Source organism: Limulus polyphemus, unplaced genomic scaffold (assembly GCF_000517525.1).
Source record: "Limulus polyphemus unplaced genomic scaffold, Limulus_polyphemus-2.1.2 Scaffold954, whole genome shotgun sequence".
In the NCBI taxonomy this organism is placed as follows: domain Eukaryota; kingdom Metazoa; phylum Arthropoda; class Merostomata; order Xiphosura; family Limulidae; genus Limulus; species Limulus polyphemus.
This window is the reverse complement of record NW_013666564.1, coordinates 283,684-306,421: the sequence shown is the minus strand read 5'-3', so window position 1 is coordinate 306,421 and position 22,738 is coordinate 283,684. Positions and strand designations below refer to the sequence as shown.

Here is a 22,738-nt window from a genome sequence, read left to right as displayed (position 1 = left end):
AAGCCAAAGGTGGTGCATGCCAACAGGCTTTGACATTATCATGGTCCAGGACATTTAAGTTGGAACAAAATGAACAACAGAACAAATGACGCTGCTGAAGACATGTCACTTGAAAAAGCCACTGTTGAAGAAGAAACTGTACCCGGTTTTGAAAAGGAAAACAGTGAAGCCGTTAATGAAGTTACTACCACTAATGTGACTGCTACCGATAATGGGACATTTCCTGATGAAGCAGATGAATCCCATGTGTGCTTCACCAATGAGATGGAGACCAGTACGAAAGATGAAACGTCCTGTAACATTAAGAGACTTTGCTGTATTTTAATTTTGTACTTGTAAATTCGGTACATTTAATTAAGTTATTGTTAACTATCTATTGGTTAAATGTAAGTGGCTATTGTTCGGTACGAACAATACTAAAGAAGGGGCAGTGTTACGACAGCGGAAGTCAAGTGACGCTGCTGGCGCATGCGTGACCGAGTTTCTCGAATGATCATGAATGATCGGGGAGGCTCGAGTTTATTCGAGACGTCCTCTTTTTTAGTATATAAGCCTGGCAAAGAAAGCCAGCTGGATATAGATAATTGAGTCAAGCGAACAGTAGTCACGGTAAGTCGATTCTGTTTCTGTGTTTTGCAGTCGCGTAGAGCAAAGTTATCGAGCTTGTGAATCGCTGTGATTATAGCGTGTGTTTATAAAAGTTGTTCAATTTAGAGTGACGAGGTACGTACTGACTGTGAAGTTACTGTGTATTAAAAGTTTGTATCGTGGAAGAATAAACTGGGTTAATCAAGAAAGGACTTGTATCGCTGAAATTCCTCGGGAAGAATTTCTACCGGAAATTAACAAACAAGCAGATACGTAACAGTTTATTGTTAATTTCTTTTTTGCTTTTAGCTAAGCTAAAACTTCTGCGTATTATATATTCTCTCAATATTTTAATTATATCAGTCTATGTTGTTAAACTTCCAGTTGGGTCAGTATAAAACATTATTTTAACTAAACAACTTAGAATATTTGATTTAGTATATACAGGATAATCATTATATAAATCTAAATATTTGTGTAGGTTTGTAGTAGATATTCGTCTCAATCTTACCATTTTTTTGATAATTTATATATCTAAAAAAATAAACCTAAATTAATCATCTCAGAAGTAAATTATACATTAGGTTTAATTTGATTCACGTGTTCAAAAAATACCTCAAAATCGAAGGACCTGGTACATAATAAAAAACAATAATCTAAAAACCTTATTAAGTTTAGCCTTAAATAACTTAATACACTATTGAACATTTCAATTTTAAAATTTCTTCTCATTAAAGTAGTATAAATTGGAGCCACTTTTGTTCCCATTGACGTTCCAGGGTACCTGATGATGACAAAACCTTGTCGAAACGTTGTACATTTGCTGTTATGTTAAACTTATATTAAAGTTTTTCTTCATTACCCATTCAAGCCGTCTCCAGCTATTATTAGTTCCAGAAATTTGTTGGTAGATATCACATTTATAAACAAAGTAACAATTATCTAAAATAAGGCTTAAAACTCTAATTATTACTCCTTTATTAAATGGATGTAATATAACTAAGTATTTATCTAAATAACATCCGAAAGCTTTTTTACCATATTTGTATTTAATACGTGGATAAAAAGTACTTAATGAAGTTAGAACATTTTTTAATGTTTTCTGGCAAGCAATTAATAAAATCAATATCATTTGCTATATAACTTTGTACTTTAGCTGTAAATGGTTTCAGAATTATGTCCATAATATAATTCAATGGTTCAATCACATTAATTTTTTCCACCTATAAAGGGTTTTCCATGGATTTTTGGAAGGCATTTTCCAAAGATATTCAACCTTATCCTTTTTTGAATATTCTTTTACTTATTTACTTTTATAAATTTTTGGCATTAAATAAATTCGTTTCAGTTTTTAGTAAATATATAAGGATATTATTTTCTATATTCTTGAATATCTTGTTTTACTTTATTAACAAGTTCTGGAATATCTTTGGAAACATGATCTTATTCTTTCTAAATTTTTTCTCATTTAGGTATTCTGAAACCTTTTTTTTTCAAAAAATTCTTAATCCATGATAAAATTATATCTTTACTACTTCTTTGAATGAACATGTCTTCCACCTTTTTTAAGTCTTTAATGAATCACTTTCTTTTATTGAAATATTATTTTTAATTGGAAGAATTTTATAAAACGTATTTTTTACACAACTTCAATTTACTTAAAGTCCTGTATTTCTTCCGTTTGGGAGTATAAAATATTTTTCATTTGTTTTAAAGAGCTATCATTATCACCAATGTTATTTAAATGGTTCCGTCAATCTCAATTTCCTAATACATTCCTTCATCTCTTCTATAATTTTAATTTCATTTGTTTCATGAAATTGGGTAAAGGCAAGTCTTTTTATAAAGTTAAATTTCCTTTTCTGATAAATATTTTGAATTCACATTCAACATTTTACAGGCCATTTTTTGGATTTTTTTTCTTTATTTATCTGCTTTCTTATTGTTATGTGTGTATGTTTGACTTTACACTTTAAGTTTAAATCAATTTCCCGCCTTTCTCTTCTATATTTAAATACTTCTTTAAATTCCTAACTTCTTTCATTATCTTCATATTTTCCAAAAATTGAAATGTGAAATGTTTCCTTATTGTATTATTTTAACTTTTTTAAGTTTTTGTTTTTTTTGTTTCCTTCCTAAAAATCTCTTGGTTTTTCTTAATGTTTGAAAATATGCACTTTTTCTTATTTTTGGTTCTTGCCTGTCTAAATCCTTTGGTTTACGGAATCAATTTCTTTTTCTCTCTTAATTCTTCTCACTAATTTTTCTTCTTCCGTACAAAGATCCCTCCAGTAGTTGACTTTAAATTTATATGGATAGTCATTTTTCGTTAAATGTCTTTAGACTATATTACTGAAAAATATATTTTATATACTTAACTAAATGGTCCTCTGCTCTTAATTTTGGATCTTCAATTTCAGTTCTGGCAGTTTCTATTTATAGGCATTGACGAATATTTAGTTCATTCTTCGAAAGCAAAATATTTATATAATGCCTAAATTTATGTTGGATGAGAGCTGGTTCTTGGAGACAACCAAAAGTCTATTAAATTATCTGATCACGGTTTTCTCTAGTACATTAGCTTTCTTTTATATTAGTAGTTTCCATTTTCATAAAAGATATTTTCAAAGTTTCCGTTATGTTAACAAACATTTCCAGTTGGAATTTCCAATATTCACTGAAATATGACATTTTCCCCTCGATCTTTGAAGATCTTAAAAGTTTTTCAGTATTACTTTATTTTACTGTTAGAGATCCACTCTCTTTGAATAAAATGGCCTACTAGGAACCAAATTTATTTTGCTGTGGGAAGTGTCTGATGAATTGAAACAAAATAAATTTTTTCAAGTTTTAAACCTTTATTATTCTAAATTTAAAACAAATAATCAAAAGGAACTTTAAAAATTAAACATTTTTATTCTGTTTTATTCTGTGTATTATGTTCACACAAGATATTATATTATATTAAAATACGTTTGGAGCTCACTTTAAAATTATATTCACCTGAAGATCCTGTTGTACTAAAATACTGCTGGAAGAAATTTAGGTACTACTAGACCACCGTGACCCGTTGGGTTAACCACTATTCAGAGGTTATGAAGAATTCAAGCTAAGTTCAATATTGCACCGAAATGAGATAATTTAATTAAATATTTCAATCCATTCGTGTTATTCATAATTCAAGAAAATATATTTGATTGTTGATCGGGAGTAAAAGGAAAGACCATTTAATTTTTCAAAAAAGTGAAGTAAGAAATTTCGTAAAGAGCGCGAACGGTAGTGTGAATGATTTTTTGACTGAGAAAATAAGCAAGCAAACAATCTCAGAGTTTTAATAGTATATAGATAGATTATTTAAGATCTTCTTTTTGTCATCTTACGCCTTTTAATGAAGATGGGAACATAGACAGGGAAATAATGTAATAACCAATGCTCGGCGAGAGATTTTTGTTTATAAAATTTTGTTGTTGTTCTCGACTTGATTTTTATTTTATTACCTCATCTCCACAGTTACTATTTGCAAATAGTCAATAATAGTCTAGGTCAATTTTATTGTTGTTCTTTCTACGTGCCGTTATAATACATTTTCATCAAATCATTTAATTTATGTTGTGCATATATTGTTGTATAGAAGATATTTTAAAGTGATTTATCAAATTGAAAACGAAGATTTATAATAATGGAATGTACGAAAAGTGACCCGAAAAACTGCGTTAACTCGGTAATCCCAGGCCCGATTTTAACGAAACTTGTTTTATTCTGTTTCTATTCTTATTTCATTACATTTTAATTTAATTTAATTTTTGCTGTATTTAATTACAGACAAGCACACACACAAACAAACAAACAATCTCAGAGTTTCAGCAGTATATAGATAGATTGTCAAATATTTTATCATACTGGTTAACTGCGATTTTGTTTTATATAAACACACAATAGTTTATTCAAGCACTATTTTACCATTATCTTTTAACTGCCTTATTTTGTTTTAATTATTAAGATTTTAAATATGTTTTACTTCAGTGTGAATGGAAATATTTCTTGTTTTATTTAAGCAGACTTATGTTTTGTTAGTCGCACAACATCTCATTATATATCAACTGATATGTAAGCCTAGTGTCAATTGAGAAGTTCACTCTAGAAGATACTTCAAAAAGTGGAAAAAGTATTAGCACGAAATAAAAATAATGATGTACTGCACAAACGTTTTGATAAAATAATTGTTTGTTTGATGTTTTTGGTTACGTTTCGAGCGAATGCTTATATTCAGGTTTAGCTGTTGAGCCCAGATGTACAGTTTAAGAAACTTGGCTATTTTGGACAAAAATAAGAGTACAAGAGCTATGGGAACTTAAATGGGATCATCCTATAAAAATACCTTCGTAGGATATTTAGAAGAATAAATATATAACATTGGCATATGTATGTACGTTTCATACTCCATGTTCATTAAACTCATGTGTTTCTTAAACCCAAAATAGCCCAAATTCTATAGAATTATACATTTGAGTTCAAAAACTAAATCTGACGGAGGTCGTTTGTCCGAAACGTAACAAAAACCAGTAAATAGACATTTCCAGGATCATTTTTCTCTCGGGGACAATATTCCTCATTCATGGACTGTCCCTGGAAATCAGATACATATGGTCACCTTATCATGAAGTTCTAAGTTCTAATTAATAATAATTTGTAACAAATCTTTCTTTACTTTCCGTTTACGAATTTTCAGTAAGAATAATGTGATAGTCCAGTAAAGAAATATTTGTAAATAATTATTATTAGTCTTTTAATACACAAGTCATCGACCTGACCTAAAACACGATTTGCATAATTATTGTCTACTGATAGCTGTTATCGAAATTTAAAGTCTACAAAACCCAATTTTACACACGATCTAAAACCTGACATAATTTAAAACCTACTGGTATTCGCCATTGAAGCCCTATCGTTAATAAAGTTTTCTTGTACTCACGATTATAGGTCTAGCGGCTCTAACCTCAATTAAGACTGCTTGCACTCGCGACTAAGTGCTAGCGTCACTTAAGCTTATTAATTCTTGATAATGCAGTGTTGCAATTTTATAGTGCATCCTTCCGAAAGTCTTTCAATGTTCCGTGTTTTCATTTCATTTTTGAGTTGTGATTTTACGTACAATGAAGAATGGGTTCTAGTAAGCCAAGGTATACAAGATTATTAAAAACTGTTAATCTAAAAATGTGAATAGGTATTGTAACAAAATGCAGAAACAAGATAGCTAGCTTAAAGTAAAAATACAGTCTCAAAATAGTAAACAAACAATCCTAAGGTTTAAGACACAAGATAAATAAAAGCTTGGGAGTTTAATAACCTGCAAATAGGAATAGTAAACAAGGTAAGTGTACAAGGCCGGAGATATTATAAACATTATTTACTCAAGCTGCAAATCCCTATTTTGACTCCACTCTGTTACAGTGCCTTGCAAAAGTATTCTCATCCTACCAATAATATCACATTTTGATGAAATACAAATAATGTAAATAATGTTTTTAATGAACCTGTTTTTATTCAAAACTCTAATGATCAAACTTAACACTGTTATGTGTGAAGAAAGTTGAATGTCAGCAAAACCCGCAAAGAAAACATGTAAATTGTCAGTACTTGGTGGAAGTATCTTTGGCAGAAATTACTGCTATGGATAGTCCTTTTGGATAGATCTCTACCCGCTTTGTACAATGGGATGGTGTAATTTTTGCCCATTCTTTTTGGCAAAATTGCTCCAATTCTGAAAAGTTTGTTTGGGATCGCCGATGAACTGCAATCTTCAAGTTTCACCATAAATGTTCTATGGGATAAAAATCAGGACTTTGACTTGGCCGCTCCAGGACATTCTCTTTCTTCTTTTCAAACCACTCCAGTGTGGCTTTGGTCTTCTGCTTCTGGTCATTTTCCTGCTGAAATGTGAAGTTTCGATCCAGGTTTAGATTCTTGGCTGACTCAAGAACGTTTCCCTCTGGGATTCGCCTGTACTTTGCACCATCTATCTACTCCTCAATCCTGACAAGCTTTCCAGTCCCTGCTGATAAGAAGCATCCCATAACATGATGCTGCCACCACCATGCTTGACAGTTGGGTTGGTGTTGACTGGTGATGCGTTGTGTTGGGCTTGCGCCAGATGTAGCTCTTTGAATTTGGGCCAAATAGCCCCATTTTTGTCTCATCTGACCACAAAACCTTCTGCCATATTTTTGCAGTATCATTTATATGCTTTGTCGCAAACTCCATACGAGGTTTAAGATATTTGTTTTTCAGTAATGGCTTCTTTATTGCCACTCGCCCATACTGGCCAGCTTTGTGTAGGGACAGGGATATTTTCGATGTATCAACACTATTTTCCATCACAGAAATGGAATTTTTTAATCTTTCAAAGTCACTCTTAGCTTCACAGTGGTATCCCTAACCAGTTTTCAGCTTACCTGGCCGTTTAGTTTGGAATGGCAGCCTGATCTGTATAGTGTCTGGGTGGTATGAAGCACATTCCACTTCTTGGTGATGGACTTCACCATACTCAAAGGGACAATCAACGACTTTGAAATTTTCTTGTAACCTTCCCCCCATTTGGGCTTCTCTACCACTTTATCCTTGACTTGCTTGGAAAGCTCCTTGGTTTTCATGGTTAGTTTGTAGTATCACTATGTGAATTGTAGCTTGAACAGATGCATTTACTCTGATTACACTTTGATCACACATAGACAAAGATCATTACACTAATTTTGTGACCTTTCAAACAAATGTTTTGCACCTGAACAGACTTAGGGTCGCCATAGCAAAGAGTGTGAATACTTATTCAATTAAGAATATTCTATATTTTTTTCAAAATCTAACTTACTTACATAATATGAGCTTTTTTTTAGCTTTCTCAGTTTGAAGTAGATTGTAAATATAAAGTCCCATGTGAAAATTTCATGATTCATAAAATACCTTCTGTGAGAATTAGATTTCAGCCTTTTCTTTATTAAATATTTGTTTATGTATATGAGGTATGTGGGCATATTATACGTTTTATACCTGTTTTAGTTACGTAGGACTTTTTAAAAATTTCGTTCATATTGTTTATATGTGCTTTTGGCATAAACATGTGGTCCAGAACGTCGCTGAGTTTGCCATGTTTTAATTGCTTTGTTTCTTTCTACCTGAAGGGATATTGCAGTAACACATAGATAGCATCCTTGTTGAAAGGATTAGTGACTGTGACATTCTTTGCTGGCCGAATTGACAATGTCTGTGTATTAAAAACCGACAATGCTGTAAGATAACAAGGGTCACGATGTGGCACTATCGACAAATAGTCATCTAATGCGTAGAATTGAAACACCCTTTCTTGGTTCATTTCTACTGAAATTCTTTGAGTAAAGATATACTTTAAGATCAGCGTCTTCAGTTCGGGGTAAGTCTATTCTAAGAAATAGAAAGCTATGTACCTAATCTCTATTTAGTTGAAGCGAGTATTTTGTGTGTGTGTGGGTGGGTGGGTATGCAATTTGCATTTTCGTTTTCTTTGTTTTGTAATAAATATCGTGTTCATTTTATTAAACTTGTCCATTCTCATTGTTTCATACACAGATAAATATTCTTATTAATCGATCGAATCTGCTGTTATTAGGGGGGGGGTCTAACTATTTGTTACTTTTAGGGGAATCAGTTAACATGAAAATATTACATATACATACAGATTAATATTTTTCACTGTTCATTGGGACCAAAAATATATTTCATATAGCCCTCGCCCTCCAGTGGCACAGCGGTATGTCTGCGAACTTACAACTTTAGAAACGGGTTTCGATACCCGTGGTGAGCAGAGCACAGATAGCCCATTGTGTAGCTTAACTTCAAAACAGACAAACAAACATATATCCCTCCGATGGCTCAGCGGTAAGTCTCAGGGTGTATAACGCTAAAACTCATATTTCAATACTTGTGGTAAGTACAGCAAAATAACCTCTTGTGTAAATTTAAACTTAATACCACAATCATTAGAACAGTAAAAATGAGTATTTGTTTCATACAGTTTGTGTATTTCTTTAGCACATTAATGACCACATGCACATTTTATTGAATAATACGTTGAAGAAACTACTTTATCACGTAGCTTGTCCGCAATTATTTCTACTGTTTTCTCAGTTGTTAGTGGTGATTTTGTTACTTCTGTATCATCACTGTAATATAATATATTTAAAGCTAAGTCTTTGTCTGTTTGTTCGCGCCTTTCAGCCATCTGTTCCTTAGACCTTTCCACATTTCTTGATCAATCAGCACCAGACTTGACACGGTGATATAGGATGACACGAGGAAGGTCATGAAGGGGTGGGGTTTGGATCCCCACATATTTTATATATAGAAACGTCAATATGTATGTGTATCTGCTCCTTATATATTTCCACATTTCTTGATCAACCAGCACCCAACTTGGCATAGTAATACAGAATGACACGAGGAAGGTCATGAAGGGATTGGACCCCCCATCTAATTTCGTAAAAAAAACTACCAAATCAGCACAGTGATACAAGATGACACGAGGAAGGTCATGGGGGTTGGACCCCCTCATCTAATTTCATATTGATAGAATTCTTGAAAACAATATGTCTTTCTTTTCCGTATTGGTTCCTTTATGTAATTTTTTTGCACTTTAATGTTTAGAAAAAATATATAAGCACAATTTCCTTCCCTTAACAACAAACGAGTTTCTATTTCAATCGTCCAACGGACGGGTACTCCAGCTAGTGACATATAAACATGAAATTATTTTTTTCTGTACTGTATATTATCACACCTAGTCTTATGATTAAAACGACTTATGAAATCATTACATTTATAAGAGGAAACATATTTCCTCTTTCTTGTAACAACTGCAATTGAAGTTTAAGATTGCAACTTAAGATAAACATTTTCGACATACGATCCTTTAGCTTACTGCAGAATATAACTGATAAGTATTTTAGAAAAGGTTATTAAGGGAAAATGTGTAATTGTTAACTTTAATGCTGTAGTCATGCTCGAGCAAGAATAATTATTAGTTATAAACCACAAACTGCTCAATTCAGTAAGATTTATTCCTTTTCCATTCAACAAATATAGTTTGTTTCACATAAAAGACTGGTCTTTTAAAAATCAAATGTTGGTTAAGATTATAAGCAAACCACAACATATTTTACATATTTATTAACATACCGTCAAATAGTTATTTAATCCTTTCACTTTTGGGAGTCTATCACTGTTTGTTTCAACTGTGCTATCAGATCTACAGCGCCATCTTCTGGCGAACAGAAAACTCGTAGGATCAATCGTTGTAAATTACAAAATCAGTAAATACTTTAAATGAAAGGAATGCACGCACTTACAAGTTACGTTGGAAAACATGTTCAATCTTCATCACAAAAATTCCCTTGTTGTTTGTGTTATTAGTACTTTTAACGCATCATGTTGTTACTACTGGTAACACCACTTTTTCCTGATCATTTTTATTTATATTTTGACATCTGCTATACGTAGTATAGACACATTAAGCCTTTCTTACTTGTAATAAACATTATGTTAATATAATTAAAATAATGACCTACATCTTGTTACGTATTAGAATTTCAAATAGCCTGAAATGGAGTTAAATGGAGTGTAATATAAGTTTAACACAACAGTAAATGTACAACGTTTCGACGAGGTTCTGTCACTTGTACCTGAAGTTTTTCTTCATTACCCATTCAAGCCGTCTCCAAGCATTATTAGTCTCAAAGTGGGTTCCTCGTCATCGAATTTGAGTACACACATATATTGTTGATTCTTACACTCGGGAATCTTCTACAACTTTAGAGAATAGGCGGGAGTTTCGCAATATATATTTAACTGTATAAGTTATGTACATTTCTAAATATAAATTTAATTTAAGCTAATATCGATATTAAAATAAATATATAATAATAAATCCGTCACTATCTTCAGAATTTATCTTAATTATCTCAATAAAGCTACTGAAGAAACTGTATTAATGAAATATTGAAGTAATAAATTATGGAATTATAGGTCGTTATTCCATTTACTTTAAAACAAATATCTCGTAATAAACTCCAGTTTGCGTTAAACAAAGTTAAGAACAACATTCAGCAGAATCATTCTTGTAACGCTAACAACATACTGGAATCGTGATGCTCTGTAACATGTGTTCATAGTGTCATTAACACATCATGCTTTTAGTGTTTTTAATATATCATATTGTTAATGATTTTAATACATCATTATTTGTAACATATTGTGCTGTTATTGTTATTAACTGTGTCTTTAATTTTGAATTCGAATCGTAGTTCTCTCTCTCTCTCTTTCTTTGGTTAAAACACGTATCATATAATAATCTAAATACTTACAGAAGCAGAAGACTCAAGGGAAGAACTTAAGAAATTTCTTGCTGAAGACATTAGCCTTTTGCAATGTAAGTCTATTCTCTACTACTTGAATTAAGTACGATGCGATTTCAAAACACAGGTTTACATCTTCCAAACATCTAGCGTAATATGTTTATATAGATATATTTGTATGTTTGTTTATTAACCAGGTTCATAAAATAAAACATTTACAATGTTATTTTTCGGCATTTTCCACATACTTCTGTAATTATACCTCAGTGTCATTGTTGCTCCAGTAAATTATGTAATTTATATATATATATATTTACTAGTGTCTACTGCAAGCCCCGATGGTCAGCGGTAGACTTGGGGTTTATAACGTTTAAAATCGAGTATCGATACCTACGGTAGGAAGAGCACAGATAATCAACCCATCGTGTAGTTTGCGTTTAACAACAGAACGAAAAAAGTGAAAAAATTGAAAAAGATCGTTGTCGTTACACGTAAGTGTTATTTAATGGGCTTAAAAAACGCAGTGCCATCAGTTATAACACACAAAAAGCGTCTAGTAACGTTTTCCTAAAGTCAATATTAAAATTACAACTTCCTAATAGTCAGGGCTGTAGCCAGAATTTTGATTCTGGGAGATATGCCTCGGAAGATAACCCTCAAGAGAGTTGCCACTCCCAGCACTATATTTGATTTATATTTAACATTTTGGATATTTTCGCTTTCTAGAAAAATTATATCTGATTTTTTAACAATTTCGAGGGAAAGCCTCATTACAAAAATTCAATACGTTTTTTCAATATAAAAGCAGTTTATAAACACAGGAAGACTAGGCATGGCCTGCTGGCTAGGGCGCCCGACTTGCAATCTGCTGGTCGCGGGTTCGAATCCAGTCACATAACATGCTTGCCCTTTCAACTTTGGGGGAGTTATAATGTGACGGTCAATCTCACTATTCGTTGGTAAAAGAGTAGCCCAAGAATTGGCGGTGGGTGGTGATGACTAGCTGCCTTCCCTCTAGTCTTACACTGCTAAATTAGGGACGGCTAGCGCAGATAGCTCTCGTGTAGCTTTGCGCGAAATTCAAAAACAAACAAACAAACTTTTCTATTCATCATTGCGAAGTTAGTCAATTAGTGAGACTTTATTTTCAAGATTTCTACCCCCCCCCCCCCAAAAAAAAAACGAACCAAACCGACCTAATCTCTTTTCTCATAGCTCCACTTTCTATGGTGATTTAAAAAGCAGCGGGGAGAAAAATATTCAACTTAATCCCTTTAGGATAAATAGCGGAGTACTACCAAACTCTCTAGATTGTCAGGTGCTATATATATTTCCTTCATTTGTTTTTATCAGAATTGTTTGAATAAGTGTAGTGTGTTATACTCGTGTTAATCACGATCACTACGTTAAGAATACAAGTAAATGTAATTTCTAATGTTAAAAGTTATTGTTTTTACTTCAGTTTTTCGTCCTTTCGTTAGGTCTATTTTTTCTGGCGTTCCACTTATCGAACACAGAAGAAAGAAATGCAGATAGATTCGTTAGATAAGATCTGCTATGGCAGTAGTATCTCTCACGCGCTCTGAGCACTAAGGCTTCATCAGATAAATTAACCATAGAGGCTTGGAATTGATTTTTGTCTGACTGTAGCAGAACAAAATCGTTAAATGGATGAAAAGGACTTACTGTGAGGAATACGTGATCTTTAAGGCGTAGTAAGAAAGAACTACTAACACTGCCTTCATAACCTGGAGGTTATACAAAAATAAGCTATGTTTTTTTGTTTTTTTTCACAGATGAATTTAAGGGCGTTCTTTTACGTGCGATATCGATGTATAGATCTCATCTTGTTGTTGTTGTTTTTTTTTCCAACAGATTTCCAATATAAAATACAATATATGTACATACACATTTCTTTCCCTGTAAACTACTGGCGAAATCACACTTGAAAAGTTATTGCCAACTTATCGCAAACTACCGGTATTCCAAACCAGAGCAGTTTCATAAGAAAATATAATATATAAACATAAATACTTTTAACAACTAACTGCATGCTTTATTTTTCATATAAATAATTTTATACAACTATAAAGTAGAAGAGAAATCTTCAACTTGAATGTCACCTTATGCGTACGTGGGCTAATGGTCAGGTCATAGACACTTGCATGATTCGTCCCTAATTTTGAACTACCGAAGAGGATTTTTTGTTTTATATTTCGAACAAAGCTGCACGAAGGCTATCTGCGCTAGCCGTCCCTAAGTTAGCAGTGAAGTACTAGTAGGAATGCAGGTAGTTATCACCGCCAACTCTTGGGCTACTCTTTTACCAACGAATAGTGGGATTGACCTTCACATTACAACGCCCCCATAGCTGAAAGGGCGAGCATGTTTGATTGGACGGGGATTCGAACTCACGACCTGCAGATTGCTCTAACGCTCAAACCACCTGGTCATGCCAGGCCACCGAAGAGGAAAGACAGTAATCAGTCAACAACACCATCCGCCACAAGAGCTTTGTCCAACTCTTTTGAACCGACTAGTGAGATCAAGTGACACTTTTATGACGCGCTCACAACCGAAAGTTTTGAGCATGTTCATAGGCAACACTTCTCGAAATCCGAACCCTTCGAACCACAATACGATACGGAAACTAACTGTAGAATAGTGAAATTTAAAAACGAATAAAATAATTGTTGTATTAATGCAAGCGAAATCATAATCATTAATATTAATTTAAGTTTCTAATATATATGTCAGTGCATAATTATGCACCATATCAAGAAATTGATAAAAAATACTATAATAGTTGAAGTCGTAGTATAATACATAAGAAAAATATATAAAGAAAGCGCAACACTTAAAGAGAAAGAGCATTATACAACACATTATCTATTTTTGAGGGCCGGAGGGTAGCTATAGCTTACCAGACTGTGAATCTGTGTGTCTATGGTTCGAGTCTCGTTGATCCAAAACACGTTCCACTCTTTGAGCCATGGATGCGTAATAAAAGTGACGGTCAAATCCCACTATTACATTAGATCAATCCAGGAGTTAGCAGATGGTGCTACCTGCCTTCCCTCTGGTTTATTAATATTAGTTCAAAATTGGGAACAGCTAGCGTAGATACCTTGGTGCATCAGTGCACGTACTTCCGATACAAAGAGAGAAAAATATACTTTCGTTGATTTTATGTTGAAACTAGATTATTGTTCGTTTTTCAGGCAGTTTTACATAATTGGGTACAACTGTTCATCTAAGTTATCTTGCAATAATATTGAACTTCATCATAGTTATTTTTTATGTGTATAAGGTTTGTTTGTTTGTAATTAAGCACAAAGCTACACAATGGGCTATCTGTGCTCTGTCCACCACGGGTATCGAAATCCGGATTCTAGCGTGGTAAGTCCGCAGACATACCGCTGTGCCACATTAGGAAAGAAATCACATATAAAGTGTTTCAAAGCTCACACAAAAGATATCAAAATGTCTGTCGAGTTAAATAATGATAATCCTTCTTTACTCTGAACGTTGTGTTGTAAATTAACACAAACATTGTGTTTTTTCACAACGTAGATTGTATTCAACACACTTGTTTGAACTATGACACACTTGATTGTAGCGACATGAAAACACTTTTGTGTGTTTCATAACAACATAAATGAAGTGTGATTTCTTAAATTCTAAATTGTGTTTATTTAGCGGCATTATTATGTTTTGATATCATGCCTTTGTATGTGTATGTTGATTGTATAAAATTCAACATAAAGATTGTTCACAGCCACCACGTTTATGTTGTGTTAGCCTACAACGATGTGTTATTTTTAACTTTTTTATAACCATTGAAACACCAGATTTGTGTTACATTGAACAGAACTTATGTCGGCATCAACATAATTTTTTTATTGTTCCTTGTTTCCTTACAACTTGTCGCCAATGTTTGTGTGTGTAACAATATTATGTGTTTAAAAGCAAGTGGGTCATTTTGACCCACTTCGGCAACAAAAAAATAGTTACTTGCTGGTTCAACGGTTTTTCTGAATGACGAATTAAGTTAATTCAAGCAACGTTCATTAATAATAATCGGTAATTGGTGTTAGAATAAGTATATAATATTATGCTATTAATCCTTACCCTAATATCATCTCTAAATGACATATATAAAATCGATACTAATTGTTCGGCAACTTAGTCTGTTTCACCTCATAACAGCTGTTGCTCTTGTAATTTGATAATATAAATAGCGTCTCAACCAGTACTTTAAATTCTCTTCTCCTTTTGTTCACATACAAGGCTTTCATTCACATGAATCTATGCTTCTCCTGGTTTTGTACCACCATGCCCTACGGATTGCTTTCAATATTTCAATGCCTAGTCCCACTCAGAAGTTGTATACCCGTATCAATTTTCCACATATCCTGTTACACCTGCTTCAGTTTCGTACTCGTTATGTTACCAAATGCTGTCTTTCCCAGAGTGTGATCTTCTCTGATGTTCTTGCTAGCTTAGTTCATTCTCTACAGACGGTTGAAGCACCCGCTGATTATATCTTAAACAATGACCGTCACATGTCATCTATATTAAAATAAACCCATCTTATGTTTTACAGTACTCCTGGTCAATTTCTCTTTTCATTTACTTTACACTTCAGATCGCTATATTTGACCCGTCCATTTTGTTTTTTGAACTCTAGGTTATTATTGACATCTCTTTGCCGAAGAGAAAGCATAACCCTCTGCTGGCCCGCCAGCCCCTTGGGGTAGAATGAAATCACACATATATAATACAAAAAAACACTACTGTTCTGTTGCTGATGAACCTTCGTAATTGGTGAAAGACTTCGTTGGTATTGAATATAGCAGATATAATGCGTTTGACATAGTGTTATGCATTCTTTTAATGTTTTTGAATTGCGTCATTTACTACACGTTTACATCGGGCCTTTTCAACTACTACATAATATCTTGAAAATTCGTCCTTTCTGTAGGATGTCAAGTTCAAATGAGGTTGAAAACTTAAATGTATTCACATGAAGAGATTTAATCACATTTTAGTTATGTGTGTGTTTTGTTTTGCCATTATGGTGTTACATTAGATTGTTCCTCCAAATGAGCTCCCCGGTGGCACAACGTTAAGTCTGAATGCTATTAACGCTAAAACTGGGTTTCAATACCAGTGGTAACAACCAATAACTACACTCATCATATAGCATGCAATGATATTGGAGAATTTAAATCGAATACATCAATGTCATGCTCTTCATGTCTTGGGTGCTTTTTATGTCAAAATAAGCTATTAGATTACTAAGTACTTGATGCCTGAAAGTTGAGTTTACATAATCCAGAATTAATAGGCAATGACGTCAAACGATATATCTTGATAAGGTTTCCTGTATCGTTAAATTTCTCTATAGGCTCATACTGGCGAGAAAGAAATAACCTGTGGGATTTTTTCTTTGCTATTATATACCTAAAAATGACATATTATATTCATTATATAAACTTTCCTGTCAAAGCAGTAGGATTTGAGGATTATCTTCTGAAAAATTGAGGTAACAAAAAATAGATACGGCTTATAAACTTTCATTAGTAACTCTGGTATTTTCCAAAAATCATTAAAATAACAAATATATAAAGTTATTATATAAGAATATATATATATCATCGTCAGTATTTCGTTGAATAATCTCATGTAATTGGTGTTGCTTGTTTTTGTGCATTTGGCATATTTTGTAGTCCTTCGTACTAAAAAATAAGTTAGTTATCTTAATGTTAAACATAGAAGATATAAAGTTCAACAGTTTTAAAAATCATAATGACAAATCATAAAAGTGTTAAAAAATAACTTACGATATCGTCTTTGTAAAACTTGCACAGTGGCTATGACCATATAAAGAATTTGCAGTGAATATTCCGGCGAACAAATTAAACAATTAACATGCTGGTGTAAGGACTGCACGATGATTGTACCGGTGTTATAATTACACAATGAATATATTGGTGTGAGGAATGCATAGTTAGTGTGCCGATATAAAGATTGTGTCAGTGAAAATCTCGGTGTAAGGAATTTATAACTAACAGATCGATCCATGAACTGCATAATAAATATTTCTGGTCTGATTGTATTCCAAACAGAGTTCGTGGTATTACCTGAGAATTCTGGGTTGTTATTTTGGGTGATTGTATTTGTTTGTTGTGAGACGCAAAGCTACACAATGGGATGTTTGTGTTCTACCCACCAAGGGTATCTAAACCACCCGTTTTTTAGCGTTATAAGCCTTCAGACTTACTGCTGAGCCACCGAAGGACCTTTGTTTAGGATTCTGACTTTCTAACTTATAATAGCTGTGTAAGTAAATGCGTTGTGGTGTTCAGATTCATTAGATACTTAATCTAATTACATAGCAATGCATAGTGACTACGATTTGTTCTTGTTAGGTGCTACAATTGTGTGTTTAGTTACAGCAATTCCCAGTATACAAAATTGTAGTTTTAAATTAGCATACTATAAAGTCTGTCCTATAGTTCAAAACAACTAGAAGATATAGGATGAAAAAAGTCTTCTAACGAGAAAATAAACTCAAAGATATTTGTTTTTGTTAGATATTACAGTAGCTACAAGGTACGCTATAAGCAAATTTACACAAATTCAATCAGGTGTGCAATACAAAATTTATTGTTTTATTACTAAAACCACACAATGGTGATTGAACACATTTTATATACATTATTTCAAAAGGTACTGTCCTTTTTTAAAGCAATTGTTCAAATCAAGCTTGCCTGATTTACACATAATAACACCCTTTCTTGTTCTCAACCATGTCCTCAGCGTAAAACTCCATTGTTTCTGGTAAAGCTAGGAGCCATTTCAGCAGAAAGCAAATGCGACTATGAACAAGTTCTAAGAAACAAAAATGAATTAAGAAGTTAAAATGCGAAATAAGTGAGCTGAAAATCCTTCGGTAAACCTACTTATGACTCACCCTTTACTTTTATTTATGTTGAAATTTCTACTATTTATATATTAATACATAAGGTGAATATATATTTTCATTAGGGTTTTCTTATTAGATAACTTATATGATTTCAGCCTTGAATATAAACGAAGAAAAGTTATCCTTAGCAGGAAAACAGTTCCGCACACTCCATAGATATCGCACTCGTTATCCAGTAACAAAACCCGAAGTTTCACGAATAGCTTTTCTACACGACACCAATGATGGCATTACTCAGGTGTGGTTGTCTCATTTTACTTGATGATATTTTACCATGCATTTTTTTTTCCTTTTGCTAATTACACGTACTCTTAGCTCATGATGATACTTTTATTCTATCTGTAAATGTTTAGATGTGGTGTGATCTATGAGTTAATTTGTTTTTGTTTCTTTTTATTAATCAATCACTGAATTTTATTCAATGACAATTTTGTCACCTCAGATAGCATTCAATTAATGTCGTCGTTCTAGCGTTAGTAAATCTCAAAATGTTGGTTACATTTTGTCGGTTGGCAAGTTTCAAAATTATATATCTATTTTAGAATTGATATTTGACTTATCAAGTTACTTTTAAGACTGAATTAACGATGAAACTTTCCTTTAAGAATGGCCCCTTTTGCTTAAATTTATTTCTTTTCAGAAACGTATGATATTCGTGTAGTGATTTTTCACCTTCTATTTCAGTACTTACTGAGTTCTTGTTGGAAGTGGAATTTTAACGCATTTTCCCTTGATGTGGCCACCGGAGGGCGCTCAGTGTCTGTTTTGTTACTTCACCTCTTTCATAATTACGGTTTCATTAAGAAGTTTCGTCTAGATGCATTGAAAATCGTTCACTGTTTTTGTAAGTAGCTCATGTTTTTCATATTCACCCTTTCTTCAGATATGTACGACAAAAACGGTCATTTAGATAGACGTAACATCAATACACATTGTATTATAAAACTAAGAGTTTAAAGAAATAATCATTTAAATCTAACCAACAAGATATGCAAAATTACTGAAATAAATAAAGTAATGGTCAATACATTATTTAATATTGCTGATCGTATTAAAGGTGTCGCTGGCTGTGAAGAGAATGCTATTGCTTTACAAAAGGATTTAGACAAATTGGTGAGTTGAGCGAATAAATGGCAGGTCGCTTTTAATTATAATAAATGCAAGGTAATGCATGTGGAATATCATAATTTGAATTGTAAGTTTAATTTTGATGGTAATAACCTTAACAGTGTTATGGAAGAAAAGGATCTTGGTATTCTAGTTGATCAGTCTCTTAAGCTATCCAAGCTGTTGTTATGGGCAGAGCAAATGTGACTTTAGGTTCTATCTACAAGTCTAAAGTGATACAATTTCTCATGTATAGATCATTGACCAGGCCATATTTAGAGTATTGCGTTCAGTCATGGGCTTCATACCTGAAGAAGGGCATTGAATTACTGGAAGGGGTTCAGAGAAAGGCTACGAGGATGATATATGTGATGGAAAGAATGTTATTTGAATAATAAGGGCTGATATTAGGTGTGTTTTTTCAGTCATGGGCTTCATACCTGAAGAAGGGCATTGAATTACTGGAAGGGGTTCAGAGAAAGGCTACGAGGATGATATATGTGATGGAAAGAATGTTATTTGAATAATAAGGGCTGATATTAGGTGTTGTTTTTTCAGTCATGGGCTTCATACCTGAAGAAGGGCATTGAATTATTGGAAGGGGTTCAGAGAAAGGCTACGAGGATGATATATGTGATGGAAAGAATGTTATTTGAATAATAAGGGCTGATATTAGGTGTTGTTTTTTATTTTAAAGTTTAGTAGATAGGACGGCCTAAACGGACTAACATGTCTTTGTTGTTCTTAAATTATATGTAATTATGTAACTAATAAAATATGAACACGTTTGACGCTTGCTTCAAAAACATACTATATACAAACACAAACTCGTATGTGAGAAGTATCTTCTCTTCAGCTTAATATTTTCCATTTGATATGTCTGGAGTTCGCATTGTAGTGTAATAATAGGTAAACACATATAAAACAAGTCATTGTTATTCAGGTATATATATATATATATAACAATACTCAGAATTATTATAAAAACTGCTGAGGAAAAGGGTACAAAAGGCAAATCCTACAGGAATGTTACCCTTTTATCATATTAAAATAAACTGCCACAGAGTAAAGTCGTGTGTTTCAGCATACACTGTGATTGGTTTTCATCCAATAAATGGAAACATACACTACTACTACTGGGCTATCATACTGTGCCCAGCCGGCCCCATAAGAAGAAAGGCCCACCTTTCGAAAGCAGTCGGGTTATAAGGTATCATATATTTGTGTTAAATATATTTCACGTTCCAGTAAGAGATATATACAACACTCTGACGGGTGTGTGTGTGTGAAACTGAAACTGTTGATAATAATAAAAGTGATCGAAGAAGACATCTGAAACTCTACAAAAGTATTGTTAAGTACGTCATGGTATTTATAAGATAGATGACAGTCAAGTACAGTTATTGCCAACTATTTTACTTTTAATATAAGTGTGAATGATATCTAGAGACAGTAAGTTACATATTAACATTTAGTGGTCTCAGTCAACTTGTAACTGCTCGAAAACCGCTGCTGAGAAGAGGTAACCAAATCCAGAGGTTAAAATGGATATCAAACTAAAAACAGTGGAATGACAAAGCTGGGATCGTTTACTTTTTAAGGATAAATCAAAGTATACATTGTTCGACGAAAAACAATGATAGTTTGTTAGACAGTGAAGATAAGAACGGTATCATATAGTCAAAATATAACAGTTTATTAGACAGTAAAGATAAGAACGGTATCATATAGTCAAAATATGACAGCTTGTTAGAAATGAAGAGAAGAACGGTATCATATAGTAAAATATGACAGTTTATTAGACAGTGAAGATAAGAACGGTATCATATAGTCAAAATATAACAGTTTGTTAGACAGTGAAGATAAGAACGGTATCGTATTGTCAAAATATAACAGTTTGTTAGACAGTGAAGATAAGAACGGTATCGTATTGTCAAAATATAACAGTTTGTTAGACAGTAAAGATAAGAACGGTATCGTATAGTCAAAATATGACAGTTTATTAGACAGTGAAGATAAGAACGGTATCGTATTGTCAAAATATGACAGTTTGTTAGACAGTGAAGAGAAGAACGGTATCATATAGTAAAATATAACAGTTTGTTAGACAGTGAAGATAAGAACGGTATCGTATTGTCAAAATATGAAAGTTTGTTAGACAGTGAAGATAAGAACGGTATCATATAGTAAAATATAACAGCTTGTTAGAAATGAAGAGAAGAACGGTATCATATAGTCAAAATATAACAGTTTGTTAGACAGTGAAGATAAGAACGGTATCGTATTGTCAAAATATGAAAGTTTGTTAGACAGTGAAGATAAGAACGGTATCATATAGTAAAATATAACAGCTTGTTAGAAATGAAGAGAAGAACGGTATCATATAGTCAAAATATGACAGTTTATTAGACAGTGAAGAGAAGAACGGTCAAAATATACTTAAAATATAATATCTACAGTGCCATTCCATCAGGAACACGACTTATCAGTCGAGGATTCTTATTCCAGCAAGATAACGATCCAAAGCATACAGTAATTATAGTGAAACGATAACTTAACGGTTAAGAAGTTGATGGAACAAACACAATCATGGTCTGGTCTGCACAAAGTCCTGGAGTAAACATTCTTAAGGTTATCTGGGCTTATATAAAATCCGACAAAATCAAAACAACTTAGCTGAATTGTAGGGAGTAATGAATATATTTGGTACAATATTCCACAACCTTACCGACACAATAGTATACATGAAAATAAGGTGTAATGCTCTGTGCAAAGCAATAGGACTCACATATAAAATACCAGTACGTTATACAACTTATTCGTTTTCCTTTTTTATTTTCTATTACCGTTACTTTTTATATGTGACTCCTGTATGCGTATCACTTGTGTTTCCATAATTATTTCCATAACTGTATATATATATATATCTTAATCACATTCTTCCTCTAAAAGACACATTACTGCTATTATTGGCATGAAAAAGAAATTATATTTCATTTCTACTCGTTCGAAAAACTTAACGAGTTATTTTCTAACTCTTTATCTGTCTAAATCATGTTTTATGATTCCTTTTAAAGTTTACACATAACGCACTTTTTAAATGAGCAGTCCCGATTGCAAAGAAGTTATGAGAAAATGTGCCTTGTTTTGTTTTCGTGGTGAATGAAAGCCAACTCATATCCTTAATTAAAAAATACTTCATCGAACAAACGAGGAGGGGGTACCTGTTCATTAAATTACATCGTATTAAAATGACAGACAAAGACAAAAATCTCTACCAGCGTGTTTGTGATAGCTACAGCGATTATCAATGAAATTCCCCATGGTTCGTGAGGTATATCATTTTTTGTGACAAGTTTGAGTATAGTGAGGGTTTAGACACGACATTGGCATCTAATATACTTTCAGAATTTACATTTTTCTTCCCGATGATCATTTATCAGTTAAACATACCAAAGCTCGACGAAATTTTTAGTTGGTTTGTTGTTACGATACTTGCAGGTCTAATGTTAAATATAATATTGAAAATCACAATTTACTACCTTTAACATATAAATAATTAATAACAAGGTACTGAATAATAGTGCTTTCTTACTTAAGCATTGAATAACTCGAGTAAATAATTAATAACAAGGTACTGAATTATAGTACTTTCTTACTTAAGCATTGAATA

General features: G+C 32.8%; 1 protein-coding gene across 2 annotated transcripts in view; it reads left to right on the top strand.

Annotated features, from left to right (window-relative positions):
* The window catches only part of LOC106461422, a 124,861-nt gene that overhangs the window by 65,056 nt on the left and 37,067 nt on the right, over nucleotides 1–22,738 (top strand). For both annotated transcript variants that reach the window (XM_022388381.1, XM_022388382.1), the window contains exons 3-5: nucleotides 10,979–11,041; nucleotides 18,054–18,196; nucleotides 18,643–18,802. In XM_022388381.1, the coding sequence (XP_022244089.1) occupies nucleotides 10,979–11,041; nucleotides 18,054–18,196; nucleotides 18,643–18,802 (366 nt within the window). The remainder of the gene's footprint in view (nucleotides 1–10,978; nucleotides 11,042–18,053; nucleotides 18,197–18,642; nucleotides 18,803–22,738) is intronic.